The sequence below is a fragment of the Jatropha curcas genome, chromosome 5 (genome assembly GCF_041381405.1).
Source record: "Jatropha curcas cultivar XTBG-Jc1 chromosome 5, XTBG_Jcur_1.0, whole genome shotgun sequence".
NCBI lineage: Eukaryota > Viridiplantae > Streptophyta > Magnoliopsida > Malpighiales > Euphorbiaceae > Jatropha > Jatropha curcas.
Genome location: NC_143155.1, coordinates 27,584,432 through 27,601,490, shown reverse-complemented (window position 1 = coordinate 27,601,490; position 17,059 = coordinate 27,584,432). Strand labels below are relative to the sequence as shown.

Sequence of the window (17,059 nt, the reverse complement as noted above, 5' to 3'; positions counted from 1 at the left end):
TAGTTAAAAAAGACGTCACTGAAAAACAAAAGGACAAGAATCCCCATCCCTAATTAAAAATTCGCCAAGAAATGCTGCGTCAATGCTTCAAAATTCTCGGTAAATTGTCGTTGGTTGGATTGACATTTTATTCCCCATCATATCGTATGCGCTTGGTGCGAAGTCGTTTAAATGTTTTCTATCTGCCGTCTTACGACTGGTTCTTCGATAAGCGCACTTTCTCCTTTATCATCGAAGTGTCAAAAGACCTTTATCCTCGAAGTCGTGATCGTTTAACTATTTTCTCGTTGTCGTAAAGGAAAGTCCGTTAGTATTAATTTTTTTTAGGCAAAAGAGAAGAACTTTATTAATTGCTCAAATCAGATTCATTTAGCTTGGCTTTCTCGTGTTCGTTGTTCATTGGATTGACCAGCTCATATGTAGAGAATTGACCAAGCAAATTAAATTATTTAATAGATAAAATTTATTCACTATTTGGCTTTTAAATAAAAATTTTCATTTTTATTTTGTATAGATTTAAATTTCAATACTTAATAGTCCCTTTTTTTTTCTCCTAAGCTAATTGGCTAAATTTTTAATTTTAATAACATTGACTCAATCAAATTGGTGTGATATCTTCCATTTTAAGTTTTAACAATGCGTTCTTAATATATATTAATATAAAAGCCACATAAAAAAAAAAATAATTACCATTTGCAAAAAGCTAAAAGGGAATTTGAGTATAATAAATTATTTTTTATCTCTTTTTTAGTGATGAAGGAGTGAAAAATCAAATCTAAATCTATTATCAAATTATATCCTATATACTTATCATTAGATTTTTTTATTGTAATAAATCATTCTTTATCATTATTTTATCCTAATAAAAATTATTATCTCCTTGTATTTTTTTATTCTTATTCTAATAATCTTTGTTAACTTCAATCATATAATATAAATATTATTTACATTTTTTTTTGGACTTAGATATCAAATAAATTTTTTATAATTATTTTAAATTGTATAAAAATAAACATTTTATAAAATATTAAATTTAACATTCAAAAATTTTGTAACTTAAATTTTATATGGATAATAATATTCATCAGTCGGATCGGATGGGATCGGGTCGGATTAGAGACCCAATGCTTTGACTCACCAGTCACCAATCACCAATTGCCAAACACCCGAAAGAAACCGTAAGTTTTAACAGGAAGTATCTTTATCATGCTTTGATCCTTTCCTCTGCAAATCCCGCCCATTCTTTCCTTCAATACAGTTGTCTCAGCTTTCCGATCCTTGATTCAAACACAAGTCTTCAACTCTGTATCAGCATCGTCATGCTGCTGCAAATAGACAGTCACATCCTTTCACCTCTTCTTCTCTCATCCTCAACGTCTCAATCAATACATTCTGTATAGGTTGGACTTCAAGCTAGAGGAAAAGAGCGGATCAATGTCAAGATGCACCACCACTATCAAAGAACTCAGGCATTCGTGTCTTCCTTTCTTAGTAAAAACCACAAAATTGAGCCCTATAATATACCGCGTAAGATGCGGTCAGTTTTCTTCATCTTCAGCATGCCACCTAGACAATATCCTCCTGGTGGCATTTCTGACCAAGACCCTCAATGAGTCCGGCACTCGCAATCTCGACCCAGATTCGATTCCTCTATCTGAGCCTCTAGTGCTCCAAATTATATGCCGAAGCTCGCTTCACGTCTCCAAGAAAAATGCTTTCTTTAAATGGTGTTCTCTCAGACATAAATACAAACACTCGGCGTGCACTTACTCCCATATGTTTCGCACGTTGTGTCGAGCAGGGTACCTCGAGGAAATTCCTATTTTGCTAAATTCCATGAAAGACGATGGTGTAGTTGTTGGTGCTGACACTTTTAAGTTTATTCTTGATGCATTTGTTCGATCCGGTAAGTTTGACTCTGCACTTGAGGTTCTTGATGACATGGAGGTATTAGGAATTAATTTTAGCCCTCACATGTATGACTCTGTTCTTGTGGCATTAACTAGGCAAAATAAGATAAGTTTGGCCTTAGCCATTTTCTTTAAACTCCTAGAAGCTTCTAATGAGAAAGAAGTTTGTGCTGGAAATGTTGTTAGTCTTTCACTTCCTGGTTCTAATGCGTGTAATGCATTGTTTGTTGCACTCAGAAAGGCTCAAATGAGGGTTGAATTCAAAAAGGTCTTTGACAAGCTGAGGGAAAGAAAGGGGTTTGAGTTGGACACATGGGGTTTCAATATTTGCATTCATGCCTTTGGTTGTTGGGGTGATCTAGGTACTGCATTAAGTCTCTTCAAAGAAATGAAGCATAAGAGTACGGACTCTGGATCATTTGGTCCTGATTTGTGCACCTATAACAGCCTGATTCATGTGCTATGCTTGTCCGGAAAGGTTAAGGATGCATTGGTTGTATATGAGGAATTAAAAGTGTCTGGTCATGAGCCTGATGCCTTTACATATGGAATACTTATTCAGGGGTGCTGTAAATCATATCGAATGACTGATGCAACAAAAATATTTGGTGAGATGCAGTACAGTGGATTCCTTCCAGATACCGCCGTGTACAATTCTCTTCTAAATGGGATGTTCAAGGCGAGGAAAGTTACAGAAGCTTGCCAGTTGTTTGAGAAGATGGTTCTGGATGGAGTGAGGGCCTCACCCTCAACATACAACATTTTGATTGATGGGTTGTGTAAGAATGGTAGGGCTGAGGCTGGTTATAGTTTATTTTGTGACCTAAAGAAGAAGGGCAAGTTTGTGGATGCAATTACTTACAGCATTGTTGTGCTCATGCTTTGTAGGGAAGGTCAACTTGAGGAAGCACTACGCTTGGTGGAAGAAATGGAAGAGAAAGGCTTTGCTGTTGACTTAGTCACCATAACATCACTATTGATTGAATTTCATAAACAGGGAAGGTGGGATTGGACAGAGAAGTTAATGAAGCACATAAGGGATGGTCATCTACTACCAAAAGTTCTCAGCTGGCAGGCAGATATGGAATATTCATTGAGAAATCAACAAAGCAGAAAAAAGGACTACACGCCCATGTTCTCATCTAATGGCAACCCAAGTGAGATTATGAGTTTATTAAGGTACCCTCACTTAAAGCATCATGGTTCAGATGATAACGTGGCAGAGGATGAGAACAATTCGTCGGTTGACACCGATCAATGGTCATCATCCCCATATTTGGATCATTTGGCCAATCAAGTGAAGTCCTCTGATAATTATTCTCAGCTATTTTCACTGGCTAGAGGTCAAAGAGTCCAAGGGAAGGGAATGAACTCTTTTGATATTGATATGGTTAATACTTTTTTGTCTATATATTTAGCAAAGGGTAAGCTGAGCTTGGCCTGCAAGTTGTTTGAAATATTCAGGGATATGAGTGTGAACCCTGTAAGTTATACATACAATTCTATCATGAGCTCTTTTGTCAAGAAAGGCTATTTCAATGAGGCATGGAATGTTCTTAATGAAATGGGTGAAGGGGTTTGCCCAGCAGATGTAGCAACGTACAATTTGATAATTCAAGGGCTGGGGAAGATGGGAAGGGCAGATCTAGCGAGCTCTGTTCTAGATAAACTAATGAAGCAAGGGGGCTACCTTGACATAGTCATGTACAACACCCTGATTAATGCATTGGGAAAGGCTGGCAGAATTGATGAAGCTAAACTGTTTTTTCAACAGATGAAAAGCAGTGGAATAAATCCTGATGTGGTCACTTACAATATTCTGATTGAAATTCATAGCAAGGCAGGTCATCTAAAAGATGCATACAAGTACTTGAAAATGATGTTAGATGCAGGCTGCTTGCCCAATCATGTAACTGACACAACTTTGGACTTCTTGGCAAAGGAGATTGAGAAACAAAGATACCAAAAGGCATATATTTTGCGGAAAAAGGATGATCCCTCTTGAGGTGTCTTTTCTTATTAGTTTGGTTGAAGAACTTATCAGGTAGTGAATCAAGAGAATTTTCCTCTCAGAACTGGCCCTAAATTTTAACAAAGAATGGGTAGTATCAGGTGCCATCTTGAGCTATATACTTTGCAGAAGAATTCAACGTTTCCAGAAGAATGCAAAATAGGAGAAATTGGAATACCAGATCAAAAGTGATGGCTGCTTGTACGCAGATCAGCTAAAAGACCTGATCGTGTCATCCCATGGTTTCACTGCAAATTTTGGATGCATGGATTGCTTACACATAATATGCCTTGATTGCTTGCTTTGCGCATAAAGGAAGATCTGCTATTTTGCAAAGGCCATCATACTCTTGAAGTACAGGTACTCAACAATCGACTTATTATGCCCTTGTCTGTTAGTGATAAAAATGTATAATACTGCTAAAAAATTATGAGAGGCTGAAGCTAAATTTCTGTGTTAAGAAAGGTTTACGTTAGGTAGAGACGACTACCTGATTCATCTAAGCTTTGGACATTTCGTCTTCATGAAGATTTTGCTATGAGTATGTTGTTTTATTTTCTTAACTGTGAAGGATAGTTAGTTAGCCATGGGATGGGATTCTTGGCATGTCCAATCCAAGAATTAATGTATATTTTATGTTGGGAAACATAAAGCTGCTGTTCAACCAAATGAGTTCATATGTTTTGAACTTATTTTGGATTTGAAAGTCATCAAATATCAAGTTAAAATAAAACGAGAAAGTATAAGAAAAATAATCATTCTGCAATTATTATTGATTTATTCAATGAATTTCTTTCACATGACTGAAGAAATCCCTTTGATACTGTTATACAAATTGGATGTAATCCAACTTTATTTATTCATCAACATTGCCTTCACTTATTAGCCGATCAACTTATTAGTTGGGAGCTAATTATTAATTTAACAAGCTTCTAACTTAACAACAGGAACGCCAGCGCAGTTGGCCTCAGGACAGCCACACACGTAGGTCACCCCATTAGCCCCACAGACAGGGTCTGGACGAAAACAGTTGATAGGACCCGCACAGTCTCCAGGACTAGGAGGGTCGAAACCTCCACACAGGTTCTGTGCTTGTACCTGCATGCTGAACAAAGGACCCAGCAATGCTACAACCATCATCATCATCATACACAATGGAGCTATGTTTTTGAAGGTGGCCATAGCTTATCTTGTTAAGGCAGAAGAAATGGTAAATCGATTATAGGAAATATGGATTTGTTATAGCAGAGAGAATGGTGTATTGGTTATTAGAGAGATGGATGTATATATAGTTTATGAGGAATGCAGAGTCAAGGGATAAGGATGGGGAGTTGCTTTTATTGACCGAGATTGATCCTTCTTGTCCAACAATTAATCTTTATGCTCTTTCATCTTATATGACGGCTAGGCTTGATGTTTAAAATGATCTAAACTCCTCGTGTAACACCAAAATACTATATTTACTCGTTAGATATTTTCTTGGCAATAATCGGATAATTTGACTTTGACCTATATATATATATATATATATTTGATAGCTTTTTTTTCCCTCTACATATAAATTGAGTATTAGCGTATAAATTTTGAGTTCCTACGTCCCTACTTAGTATTCATAATTCGAATATTACTGATCTTTTCTGATTAGCGTAAAAATTTTTAATATATCTATTCAAAAAAAAAAAAAATCTAATATACTTAGATTAGACCAATTTTTGTTTACAAAAAAAAAGGTTTGACTTTGAGGATGTGTACGTCTTTACTCAAATTAATTATTCTTACTGTCTAAATAAAAATAAAATAAAATAATTATTTGCTTTTTTGTTTTTTATTTTTTTTTTTTGAAAGAAGAATTATCATATATTATCTCAATGAAAAGTAATACATCAAACATTCGGTCACTGAATCCCAAACATGAACACGATTAAAACGATAGGACGCTCTAGCTAAGCAATGAGCACCTATATTATCGTGGCTTCTAATCCAACGAACCTGGACTAATGGAATTGAGGCTAATAACAAAATACAATCAGAAATAACAATACCCAACTCACTCATATCTCTAATCTTGGACGAAAGAGCATTAGAAAGACATTGAGAATCTATTAGAATAGTACCTGCACTCTGAATATGCTGAGCTATAAACTGTAAAGTGAAGCGCAGAGCCAAACTTTCCGCCATAAGTGGAGATGGCTGACCTTCATAGAAACTGGAAATAGCGCGCAAAAAACATCCTTCATTGTCTTCAAAAACAGCCCCTATACCCGCTGATCGTATATTAGAAAAAATAGCAGCATCCACATGACAAGTCCACTCTCCCAGCTCGGTAATAGCAGGTGCTACCTGAGGAATTTGTACCAGAGGCATTTGCAGCTTTACCAAGGTATTCTTGAAGTCTTGAAAAAGAATAGAAGCTGTAGCACTAACATTCATAGGATTCCATTCCCTTTGTTGCCAAAGAAATTTGTTCCTAGCATCCCACACACTCCATGCGACATAAGAGATAAAAGCTAACTTTTCGGAATTATTTTGCTTCAAGACCTGCATATAAAGATTTTTAAAAGAAAAGTTAGTAAAAGCCTCCTCCACCCTACACACTTTCCAAACCTCCAACACCTTTGTGCACAATAATAATGCATGATTAACATCCTCCGCCAAATCACAATAAGGGCATACAGTGTCCACATTCATACCCCTTCTGCTCAATCTCTGTCGAGTAGGCAATAAGTTACGCAAAGTTCGCCAAATGAAATCTCTGACTTTTGGTGCAACATTCAACTTCCATATACTCCCCCACCCCTCACCCTCTATACTCTCGGCACCCCTTCCCAACACCCTCAAGGCAAGATAGTAACAAGATTTAACACTAAAATTACCCTTCTTATCGTAATGCCAAATCAGCTCATCCTCCAAGTCTCTTACACTAAGGGGAATATCAAGAATAGTGTGGATATCTCGCAAAGAAAAAAGATTAATAATCTTTGCCACATCCCATTTCCTCTCCCCCTCCACCAAAAGATCTTTCACCAAAAGATTATTATCAATAAAGAGACTACCATCCTCCACATAAAAGACGCCATCAATAGGTAACCAAGGGTCCTTCACAACAGAAATACGCCTACCATTGCCAACCCTCCACCTAACTCCATGTTTCAAGATCATGTTAGAAGACATTATACCCCTCCAGACAAAACTAGGGTGATGACCCGTTTGTGCATCAAGCAACCTCCCGTCACGGAAATATTTAGATTTGAAAACTCTATAAAGGAGAGTATTAGGTGAAGTCAGAAGACGCCACCCTTGTTTTGCTAACATAGCCATATTGAAACAATGAAAATCCCTAAAACCCATTCCCCCATCTTTTTTACTTCCACACATTCGATTCCAAGCTAACCAATGAAGCTTCTTCTCACTACCCTTCGAACCCCACCAAAAACTATTCATCATTTTTTCCAACTCAGTACATAGACGCAAAGGCAATTCAAAGACACTCATGCAATAAGCCGGCAATGCTTGAATCACCGATTTAATAAGAATCTCTCTTCCTGCTTTGGAAAGAAATCTGTCAGACCAGCTATTTATTTTCTTCCACATTCTTTCTTTTAGGAAACCAAGAACTTGTCTTTTATTCCTGTCAATCAGTGAAGGTAAACCTATGTAAGACCCACCCTCGAAGGAGTTAAACACTCCCAGAAGATGGCTGATATCAGCTTTCACAATCATGCTAGTATTGGAACTGAATATAATACCCGATTTCTGAAAATTAATTGATTGACCAGAAGCACTCTCATATGTAGCTAAGATCCCTTTAATAGTTGTGGCTTCAGCATTGGATGCTTTGAAGAACAAAAGTGAGTCATCTGCAAAAAATAAATGGGAGATTTTGGGACACCCTCGACCAGCTTTACCACCATGAATTTTACCACACCTTTCCGCTTCAGAGAAGAGTAGTGACAAACCCTCTGCACAGACCAAAAATAAGTAGGGTGATATAGGATCCCCTTGCCGTAGACCTCTTCCAGGAACAATAGAGCCGACTATTTTCCCATTAACAATAATAGAGTATTTAACGGAAGTCATACACATCTTCATCCAATTTACCCATATAGCACAGAACCCCATTTTCTCAAGCATGGCACACACATACGCCCAACAAACTCTGTCATAGGCTTTACTGATATCAATTTTCAGTGCACAATTTCCACATCTACCTTTACTTGGCTTCTTGAGATTATGCATCATTTCAAAGGCGATTAAAATATTATCAGTGATAAGCCTCCCAGGTATAAAAGCAGACTGATAGCAAGAGATAATCTTTGGTAATACACATTTTAAACGGTTTGCTAAGATTTTAGACACAATCTTGTAGAGTACGTTACACAATGAGATAGGTCTAAAATCAGTAACAAATTCTGGTCTATCTTTTTTGGGGATCAAAACAATTAAGGTATCATTTAGGGAATCTGGGAAAATACCTTGTTGTAGCCAATGGTTACATGCGGTTACCAAATCCCCATTTGCCAAAGTGAAGAATTAAGGAGGAATAGTTAATTTGCGAAAGTGAAGAATTAAGGAGGAATAGTTAATTTGCGAAAGTGAAGAATTCTTTTTCCTTATTTGTATAATTACTGACGAATGACATTCATCTTTATTGCAAATTACAATATTGTTCATCCACATTAATTTCATCACTTCTAAACAAAAACTGGAAAGTAAAGAACTCCGTCGGAGTAACAGGAGGGAGCAAAGAAAGGTTGAGAAGACGGTCAAATCAAATCCCCAAAATGTATATAAATGGAAACGAGGAGACAGATAGTTGGCGGCTAGCAAGGGCCTAACTTAACAACTCGAACGCCAGTGCAGGCAGCTTCAGGGCAGCCACAGCCATATGTGACCCCATTAGCCCCACATACTGGATCGTAGACAAGGCCACCTTATAGCACATCCGCCAGGTGGAGGATGAGGATCGAATCCTCCGCACAAGTTAATAGGCTTTCTCTTTGCTTCTACCGTCGTCAATGCCATAACCATCATTATCACGCACAATACGGCTGCTCTCTTGAAGGCGGCCATTATTAAATTGGACGACTTAGTAGAGAGAATGGGAATGTATTTTATGATCACAAAGATTGATGTTTATACTTCATACAACCAACAAGGGAAAGTCAAAAGAAGCAAATCAATAGGAATATGCACAGTCAAAGGAATAAGGATCTACAGTTGCTTTCCTTGACCCACATCCTCTTTTGTTTTTCAGCAATCAATGGGTTGTTTAGTCCTATACTACGGCTTGAGCTAATCGAATACAAGCAGTCTCCAGGTTGGATTCCGCCTAAACCAGGAGGAAGAAGATGATCAAGAAAGAATTGAAAAAGAAATTTTTTAATCAACACATCTTAATTTTTTTTAATCAACATATCTTAATTTTCCTTTCATAGGTAATTGCTTATTTTCTGAAAACAACCCGTGAAACCAACAAACAAGTAAGACAATCTAAACGTGTCCTGCGCTCACCAACAAATAAATTATCATTATCGTGATTGACAATCCTATCTCGTCACATATATATTCCATACAAAAAAGTGCTCACCGGGCTATTACCCCATCCCCTTTTCTTTTGTCTTCTCATTTCTTTAAACATATATATATATATATATATATATATATATATATATATATATATATATATATATATATATATATTTAGATTGATTTGAAAATTTTAAATCCATGGAATTAAAGATCTATGGACATTGAAAATCTAAGGAATCCAGAGTATTAATATCATAAGCTTGACAAATTTATTGAACTTATCTGTTTAGTATAAGCTGAGCTAAATAGATTTACCGTTAGTGTAAATATTAAATTAAATTCATAAATTTCAGATTTGTTATGTAAAATTAACTGTTTTAGCAACGTTTAATAACTAACTGTTTGAAAAGCCTTTCATGAAATGCTAAAAGTTAAATGTTAATACTAAAAGCTAAACGTTATAAGGATTAATTTTTCACAAAACGCTACCTTAACCTTAAAAACTAGTTCAAAAGCTATATTACCAAATTCTATAAAACTAGCATCTTTAATTCAAAAGTTATGTTATCAAATACTATAAAACTAGCATCTTTACTGACAAATAAAACTTTTCGGAATACATTATGATTGAGATTTTTAACTTCAAAATGAGATTTCAAAATCTATGGAAAATGAGAGATTATGGTCCATACAATATTTATCCTTATTTTATCATACAAAACGAGAAACTTAAATCAAATCTAAAAATTGCACCTACCAATCATATCCATTACATAGATTTTTTTGGAAAAATCTTTCATCTTTCTGTAAACATAACAATCCATTTGTCTGCTAAATTACTTTCCCTGTTGTAATTTATTTTCCGGGATACGTATCTCAATCTGTAAATAATGATACACAACATTCTTGGCTAATGGCTACCATGATCTAAAATATACGCTTCCCTCCATTCAAGTTCTTGGCTACCAGCGCAGTGACAGTCTTCTGGTCAAGTTACATTGCTCAAACACCGCCAATCCGTTTCCTTCTACGAGCTCCTGCTCAATGCAAATGGAAATTTCATAAATAAATGGATAAACAGAAACAAGAAATGCACAGCAATGTACCTATTATGTATACTTAAACAGGCAAGCTTATCTATTTGTACACTTTCTATACCTTATTAGAAGACAATGTGCACAAAACAAAGCAGCAGCAAATGTTCATTTGGTTTTATGTATCATGCTTCAATGTGCAAATAGGAACGTAAGTTATTTATCACGAATTAAAATTCAACCACACCATAATTCAAGGATGAAATGCTGCAAAATTTCTAAGCAAACAAGCAAGTCGAAAGGTTCCTATGGTCCAATAAATTTACCTACGGGGCTTTTGCTCCAGAGGGCTTGGCCATCAATAGCAGTGAAGCTATGATCATCAAGGCGCTTCCATGTTTTGATTGACTTAACAGCTCCCCAATCTCCTTTCTCTGACTTCTCCAAAGATGCTACAACCAACCTTGCCCTTCTTGACCATCCAGCCTTCCCATAGGCATGGTATCCAAACCCACCGGCATAACAAAGGTTTATACCAGTCAGTTGACCACAAAAATCATTCAAATGATCATGTCCTGTGAAAACAGCCTTCACATCCCCTGTTTCCACCATAGCAGTAAAGAAACCAGAGTTCACAGTAGCAGAACTTATTCCTTCTTGTCTCACTCCAGTGAAGTTTGTGGAATCAAAACTTGCAAATTCAGGCAATGGAATGTGAAAGTACACAAGCCCTGGTGCAGGCCCTTTCTGGGGCTCTGGCTTCCCCATGTAGGCTCTCTAAAGTAAACAATGAAATAAAACAAAAGAATTATATCATTAATCAAATTAAGAAATCAAACCTATTAGAATTGAGAAGTTATAGAGTCATACCCGAAGCCTTTGAGAAGTGCGTTGGAACCAAAATTGCTGAGAGGGTTTGATCCAGCCATAGCCAGGAATTGATGGAACTGTGGAATAGTCTCCACTATCAAGAAAGTAAAGATTGAGAACTGATTTGTTTTCAAATCTTGAACCTTTAACCCCATTAACCTCCAAATTGTAGTTTCCAAAACCATCAATAACGTGTACTTCTGATGGATTAACTTTAGAAAGAGTATTTTTAAGGCCAACGATGTGATTCATAACCCCTTCCCTTGAAAGAGTCGATTCTTGATCATGATTCCCTAAAATAGCCGCCCATGGAATGTTCGATGAAATTGCAGGTGCAAATGCAGCATTTAGTGATTTTGCTGCGTCCGTAGCATCAAAACCAAAGATATTATCCCCTGTTTCGCAAAAAAGATTTAAATTTTAATCTTATTCCAAATTAGAGAATTCAAAACCGTTGAAGAAGAAGAATAAGAAGAGTGTACCAGTGAAAACGATTAAATCAGGCTTCTCGGCTCGAATCATGCGCTCCACAAAGGCAGTAGTGTTGAGATCAGAGCAAGTAAGCGTTTGATTCGGGAACACATCCAAGCAAGGCGTGGTCTTGCCATCGGCAAAGTGCATATCCGCCACTTGCAGTATCTTAAACTCTCCATTTTGCCCAAAACGCAGCTGTTTTTGCGCACCAAATACAACTAGTAACTGAGAAAAGGCAACCAGTGACGCAAGTATGTACGAAAGTGAAAGATATGAAATTTTCATTCCCAACAACATTTTGAAGCCCCGTTAGAGAATAAACCAATGCCAGAAATATAAGCTTCCTGCTTTCGTAGTCTCCTGGGTTTTCTCGACCCAAAATTGACTAGTTTCCTTGTTAGATAATATAATTGCATCCAAATTCCAGAGGATATACCCTACAGTATTGATGTACTGAATTAGGATATACTATATAGGAAGCGAACAGATAAGCCTGTCTTCATTAGGGTTATCCGTACAGAGTAGAGAGCCAATTGGGTCACAGAAAATCTAGTAGTTGTGACTTGTGATTATTATGATCTGTTTCTGTGCCCTCTCTGACTTGTCAAAGCTTTCTAAATAAATGCGCAACAAATACCAACATTAAATTAACACCCAACTCCAAAATATTAATCCTTGCAGCCGTAGCAAAAGGGCTACACTCACTCGCTCACTCAATAGTCGTGTAAAACCTAACCTGAAAAAAAAAAAATAGAAACAAAAGAGCACCAGTCAGTATACTGGTCTTTTAGTGCACAGTCCATGTAAAATTCTGCAAAAAAAGACAAAGTGGGACTGGAATTGATAAATAGGTTGGGTTGTCGTGATGTCCTTTCTTTCCGACCCATGTAAGAATTTCTTTAAACAAGAAGCTGCCCTGTAGTAAATTAATTTGTCAGGACCCTGTTCCTAGTTGTATAATGGACTTTAATTCGTTGATTACTCCTGTGCCCAAAACGTCAATAACTAGGACAAAATAAATGCTGGCAAATTCCTTTTTTTGTTTTTATTTCCCGATCACGGATGTGAGATCCTGGAGACAACCTAAAAAAATAAATAAATAAAAGAAACCAGATTTCGTTTCAATTTTTTTATCAACAGAATTTTTAGTTTTGGATTTGGAAGAGTACGATGAAATGCATAATAGCTAGGGTTAACCGGCGATAATTTTTTAAGATATAAATTAATTCGAATCAAATCGAATATAAAATCCAACTTAGTTTTCTGAGTTTAGCTTTAATTATTTTTGACAGATTTGAACCTATCTGTTGGTTTAATAAAAACCAAAAAAAAAAAAAAAAAAAAAAAAAAAAAACCCGATTATGTAGAAGATCAAATCAAACAGAACTGTGCTCTGCCCTAATTAATGGCCTGTGTCCCGGATAAAATCTTACCAAACAATTGAAAACAAATGAACAAAGAGTTATAGTTCAAACTTGTGCAGTTGTACCAGTTGGCAACTTCACAATCCAACATAAAGTCTACAAAGTAAGAAAGTTAAGCTTCGTCCTTCACGTCCAGTTTCTATTTTACATGAACAGGTGGACAAGTTTTAACTTGGACAGCATCCCTCGCTTAATATTTCAAGGAAGAGCATCAGTTTCAACAAGTTACAGGATACTTCCTATAAAAATTTCCACATATGCTAATGTCTAGATTACTAATACAGCAAGAGGAAATATCTTCGATTGATTCATATCAATTCAATCCGAGATCTCTTATTGATTTACTCATTCAGTGAGCATTTGCAATATTACGTATGCCTTCAGGAAAGTTGTTCATGGAAGATTGGTACAAATAACTAGATACAAAAACAACAGAACATAAAAGAAAAGATGAAGCTATAATCCAGAGAGCATGTTCTTCACTACTACCTCCTTTAACAGTGGATGCAAAACTCTCAACTTAAGATCAACAGAACTAGTCAATAATTACTTCCAGGAGTTTTGTAGAAGCAACATGGTTTAAGCACTCTCAAGAATGTTAACAAGGTTAATGCACCACTAACCTTACTGAATTATATCACTATTTAGATTTCCACTTCTGGTTCTTATCAAGAGAACAATTATGGTCTTAGCAGTCATGACTTTATCTGTAAAACATTCATTTTACAGTAGTCACAACATGATTTGTTATCTTCATACTACTAAGACCAAATATTTTCTGATATCAAACTATAGTTAAGAGCGAATGTGGTCAATCGAGTTTACTGGACCCGATTTAAGAGAGCACAATATACTAATAGAATATTGCTTTTAAAGGAGTTACAACTCGCCTTTCTTTTTATAACGCATTTTTTATAGTAAGTCGTATATAGTCAGGTCATTGGTTGTGATATGCACAGACCTAGTTAAGAGGAACCTTATAATCTCTTTTTAAAGGAGTGAGGGGAGGGGGGGGGGGGGGAAGGAAAAGAAATCAGTAACACCTGTAAAAAAGGGAAAATACAGGGAAATCTATGCTTTAACATAGCAAATACGCTCAAAAAAATTCAATAGACTAAAACTTCAAAGAAAATGAAAAAGGAATTTATACAATTTTTATAGATAGAGTTGTGAATTCGGCGGCTACAAGCAGATAATTTCAAACAAACAACTAAATACTTGAAAAACTATTGAGCAACAATAGATTATACTAATAATGCAGACAAGCAATAACTACTAAAAATTTATGAGTAGAAAGCAAATCAATTGTTCTTATCTTTTTTTGCAAAAGCAGACGACTTGAACCAAGGAATCCACACTGACGTTGTCTTTTGATACAGCCTGTATGCTTCAGTTCTGTACTCTTGTTTCAACATCCGTTGCTCAACAAGCACAGTAACATATGCTAAGCACAGAGTATTAATGAGAGCCCCAACGAAGGTCCATACATGTCCCAGGTTCCATGACAAAATACAGAGCCCCCACCACCACAACTGTTCTCCAAAGTAGTTAGGATGCCGTGAATAACACCACAAGCCCCTATCAAGATTCGGTACTATTGGCTTTCCAAGCTCTTTTAATTTTTCGTTTCTTGTAACAAATTCATGGAGTTGTGTATCAGCAAAGTAAGCTATGACAACACCACATAAGCAGACAGCAATGCCAACAAAATCCCAGACATCCAATGGCTTGTCAACCGAGTGAACAACGTAAAATGGCAGACAAACTCCAATTAGAAATACCTGCAAATTTATGGGACAGAAAAATGAGAAAATATGCCCATCTACACCTACACCAATTCTTCGCAGGTAAACAACAATACTTAAACTTAGAGGCTGAAGTAAAAAACTTTAAAAAAATTCCTGGAAGTGAAAGTTCATTGTGGCAATTCATCAAATAGTTATGTCAGGTACAAATTTAGTAGAGTAACCACAACAAGCATCAAAGAAATCAATAAAAACAAGAAAATATACATTACCTGCTGTGATAGGTATACGGAGAAAAAGGAAATCCACCACCAATTATTGCCATATTGACCGCGCATATCAGTGAACCTCCAGTCCTCTCTAGCACCCCATTGCCACTTTTCCCGCCTAAAGTAATTATGGGTGAGCCTCAACGCCCACAACCATGTTATTGTTATCACGATTCTTGACCTCCACCAGTTATATAGGGCAAAAGGGTATGTCGCGTAATAGTAAACAAGCAAAATTGGTATCACAGTCCAGTACAGATCTATCATCTGCGCCAAGACAAGTTAAACTTAAACAAAGAAAAAGATCAAAAAAAAAAAAAAAAAACGAGTATGAGGTTAAAGAATTGAAGTAATACCCAGTGGCTGTTTTGGATGTGACTGATGAGCCAAAAAAGGACATTGACGTTGAAGAAGAAGAGGACGTTGACCAGTAGCAGAGGGTGGTCAAAGCACCATTTCCATAAAGGAGAGAAAGCAGTTTCATCATTAGTGCTAGTATGATAATGGTTAAGGAGAGAAAGATAGAAGAGAATTGAAGGAAGTGGAGCAAGGAAAGCAATCACAGCGTTCTTCAAATTACTGCCCATAACGTTTGTTCTTGCTCTCGCTCTTTGCTCTGCCTAGAATTATTTCAGAACACGCGCACTCACTTACGCATGGAAGCCGGCTTTTATAGCTTCTACCTACAACGTTCCAAAAGTAAAAAATGAATTGCATTATAATAAATATTATTATACCCCTTTGTTATTCTTCCAGTAATTATTGATATAAATATTATATCCTTACTGTTATTATTTATTAATAGCTTTAATCCTCTCTTTTATATGCAATCACCAGTGGCTGTTAATCATGATTACGTCCTACCTTTGTTGTTAAATGCCAGTTAATTCATTCGGTTCGTGCATTATGTCATAATTTTATAAGGTGTTTTCCCCCCATCAGCCAAATACTTTACTTATCTTACAAATTCAAATTAGGCAAATTACTCATTTCTAGTCGTATTTAATAATCTCTCTTGTCAAGATTTGCCATTCAGTTTCTGCAATTAAGGTTTTAGCGCGTCGAACATGTTTAAGGTAGTTTGGGCCGTTAGCCACATTTTGAATCGATATACATATCGTGGTGGCTTGAAAGATTTCCCTAATGGACTTGTTCCCCGTGTCAAAATAAAGAGGAACAGTGCGGCTCATCTTTTAGGGAGAAACTCTAATTATACAGATCTTGTAATGTCAGAGATTTTCTATTGCCCCTTTGTCGCTTGATTGAACGTGACATTGCCTCTCACACTTTCTAAACAAAATCCATAGCAAACCCAATAAGAAATTGAAGTGTAAGACAGGTTACACATGTTAGCATCTGGCATGGCGAAGCTGGAAACAGATTTGTATTAAGTGGATGATTAATTATAACATAAGGACAACTCAAGGAAATGTCAGTGTCGGTAAAAAGTCATTAGGACCACATTTTGACCAATTTTGACATATTAAGGATCTGAAAATTTATTGTGAAGGGTGCAAGAAGAATCCAAGCAATGCATGATAACAATAATATATCATCATGAGATCGTAACTATGATTGTGGTGCCTGTAATGATGTTTGTAGCCTGTGGTGGTGTTCTTAATCATATTATCTTCCCTTTCTTCATTATATAAATACTTATCCCTACCTACTCTCTGGCCCCCTCCCCTCCATTAACTCGGCGGAAATTCGCGCAATCTCCGCAGAAAGGTAAGCGAACAGCTTTACTGCACAGCTGCCACGCCTGGAGAGAAGACCATTATCACAATTTCACA

The 17,059-nt window shown here is 36.4% G+C and overlaps 3 protein-coding genes across 3 annotated transcripts; 1 reads left to right on the top strand and 2 right to left on the bottom strand.

The window, feature by feature from the left end:
- The first annotated feature begins 1,161 nt into the window (after positions 1-1,161).
- LOC105642748 (Tetratricopeptide repeat (TPR)-like superfamily protein) lies at positions 1,162-5,437 on the top strand. The gene is made up of 2 exons (XM_089721909.1): positions 1,162-4,281; positions 4,869-5,437. Exon 1 carries the CDS (start codon positions 1,435-1,437, stop codon positions 3,913-3,915), a length of 2,481 nt encoding a protein of 826 aa, XP_089578035.1. The 5' UTR covers positions 1,162-1,434; the 3' UTR covers positions 3,916-4,281; positions 4,869-5,437.
- Positions 5,438-10,179: 4,742 nt separating this feature from the next.
- Positions 10,180-12,266, bottom strand: PAP14 (purple acid phosphatase 14). The gene is made up of 4 exons (XM_012227678.4): positions 11,837-12,266; positions 11,355-11,749; positions 10,811-11,261; positions 10,180-10,487 (listed from the first exon to the last, which is right to left on the bottom strand). Exons 1-4 carry the CDS (start codon positions 12,123-12,125, stop codon positions 10,453-10,455), a joined length of 1,170 nt encoding a protein of 389 aa, XP_012083068.1. The 5' UTR covers positions 12,126-12,266; the 3' UTR covers positions 10,180-10,452.
- A 2,118-nt stretch (positions 12,267-14,384) lies between these two features.
- Positions 14,385-15,928, bottom strand: LOC105642746 (3-oxo-5-alpha-steroid 4-dehydrogenase (DUF1295)). The gene is made up of 3 exons (XM_012227677.4): positions 15,623-15,928; positions 15,270-15,533; positions 14,385-15,033 (listed from the first exon to the last, which is right to left on the bottom strand). The coding sequence occupies exons 1-3, from the start codon at positions 15,851-15,853 to the stop codon at positions 14,554-14,556; spliced, it is 975 nt and encodes a 324-aa protein (XP_012083067.1). The 5' UTR covers positions 15,854-15,928; the 3' UTR covers positions 14,385-14,553.
- Between the last annotated feature and the right edge of the window lie 1,131 nt (positions 15,929-17,059).

Bases quoted from the DNA above. Each gene is read 5' to 3' on its own strand.
- LOC105642746 (XM_012227677.4), bottom strand. From the start codon at position 15,853: ATGGGCAGTAATTTGAAGAACGCTGTGATTGCTTTCCTTGCTCCACTT. The intron at 15,534-15,622 runs GTATTACTTCAA...GTCTTGGCGCAG, and splicing joins ACATCCAAAACAGCCACTGG to ATGATAGATCTGTACTGGAC. The intron at 15,034-15,269 runs GTAATGTATATT...ATAAATTTGCAG, and splicing joins CCGTATACCTATCACAGCAG to GTATTTCTAATTGGAGTTTG.
- PAP14 (XM_012227678.4), bottom strand. From the start codon at position 12,125: ATGTTGTTGGGAATGAAAATTTCATATCTTTCACTTTCGTACATACTT. The intron at 11,750-11,836 runs GTACACTCTTCT...TTTGCGAAACAG, and splicing joins TGATTTAATCGTTTTCACTG to GGGATAATATCTTTGGTTTT. The intron at 10,488-10,810 runs GTAAATTTATTG...TGCATTGAGCAG, and splicing joins CTGGAGCAAAAGCCCCGTAG to GAGCTCGTAGAAGGAAACGG.
- LOC105642748 (XM_089721909.1), top strand. From the start codon at position 1,435: ATGTCAAGATGCACCACCACTATCAAAGAACTCAGGCATTCGTGTCTT.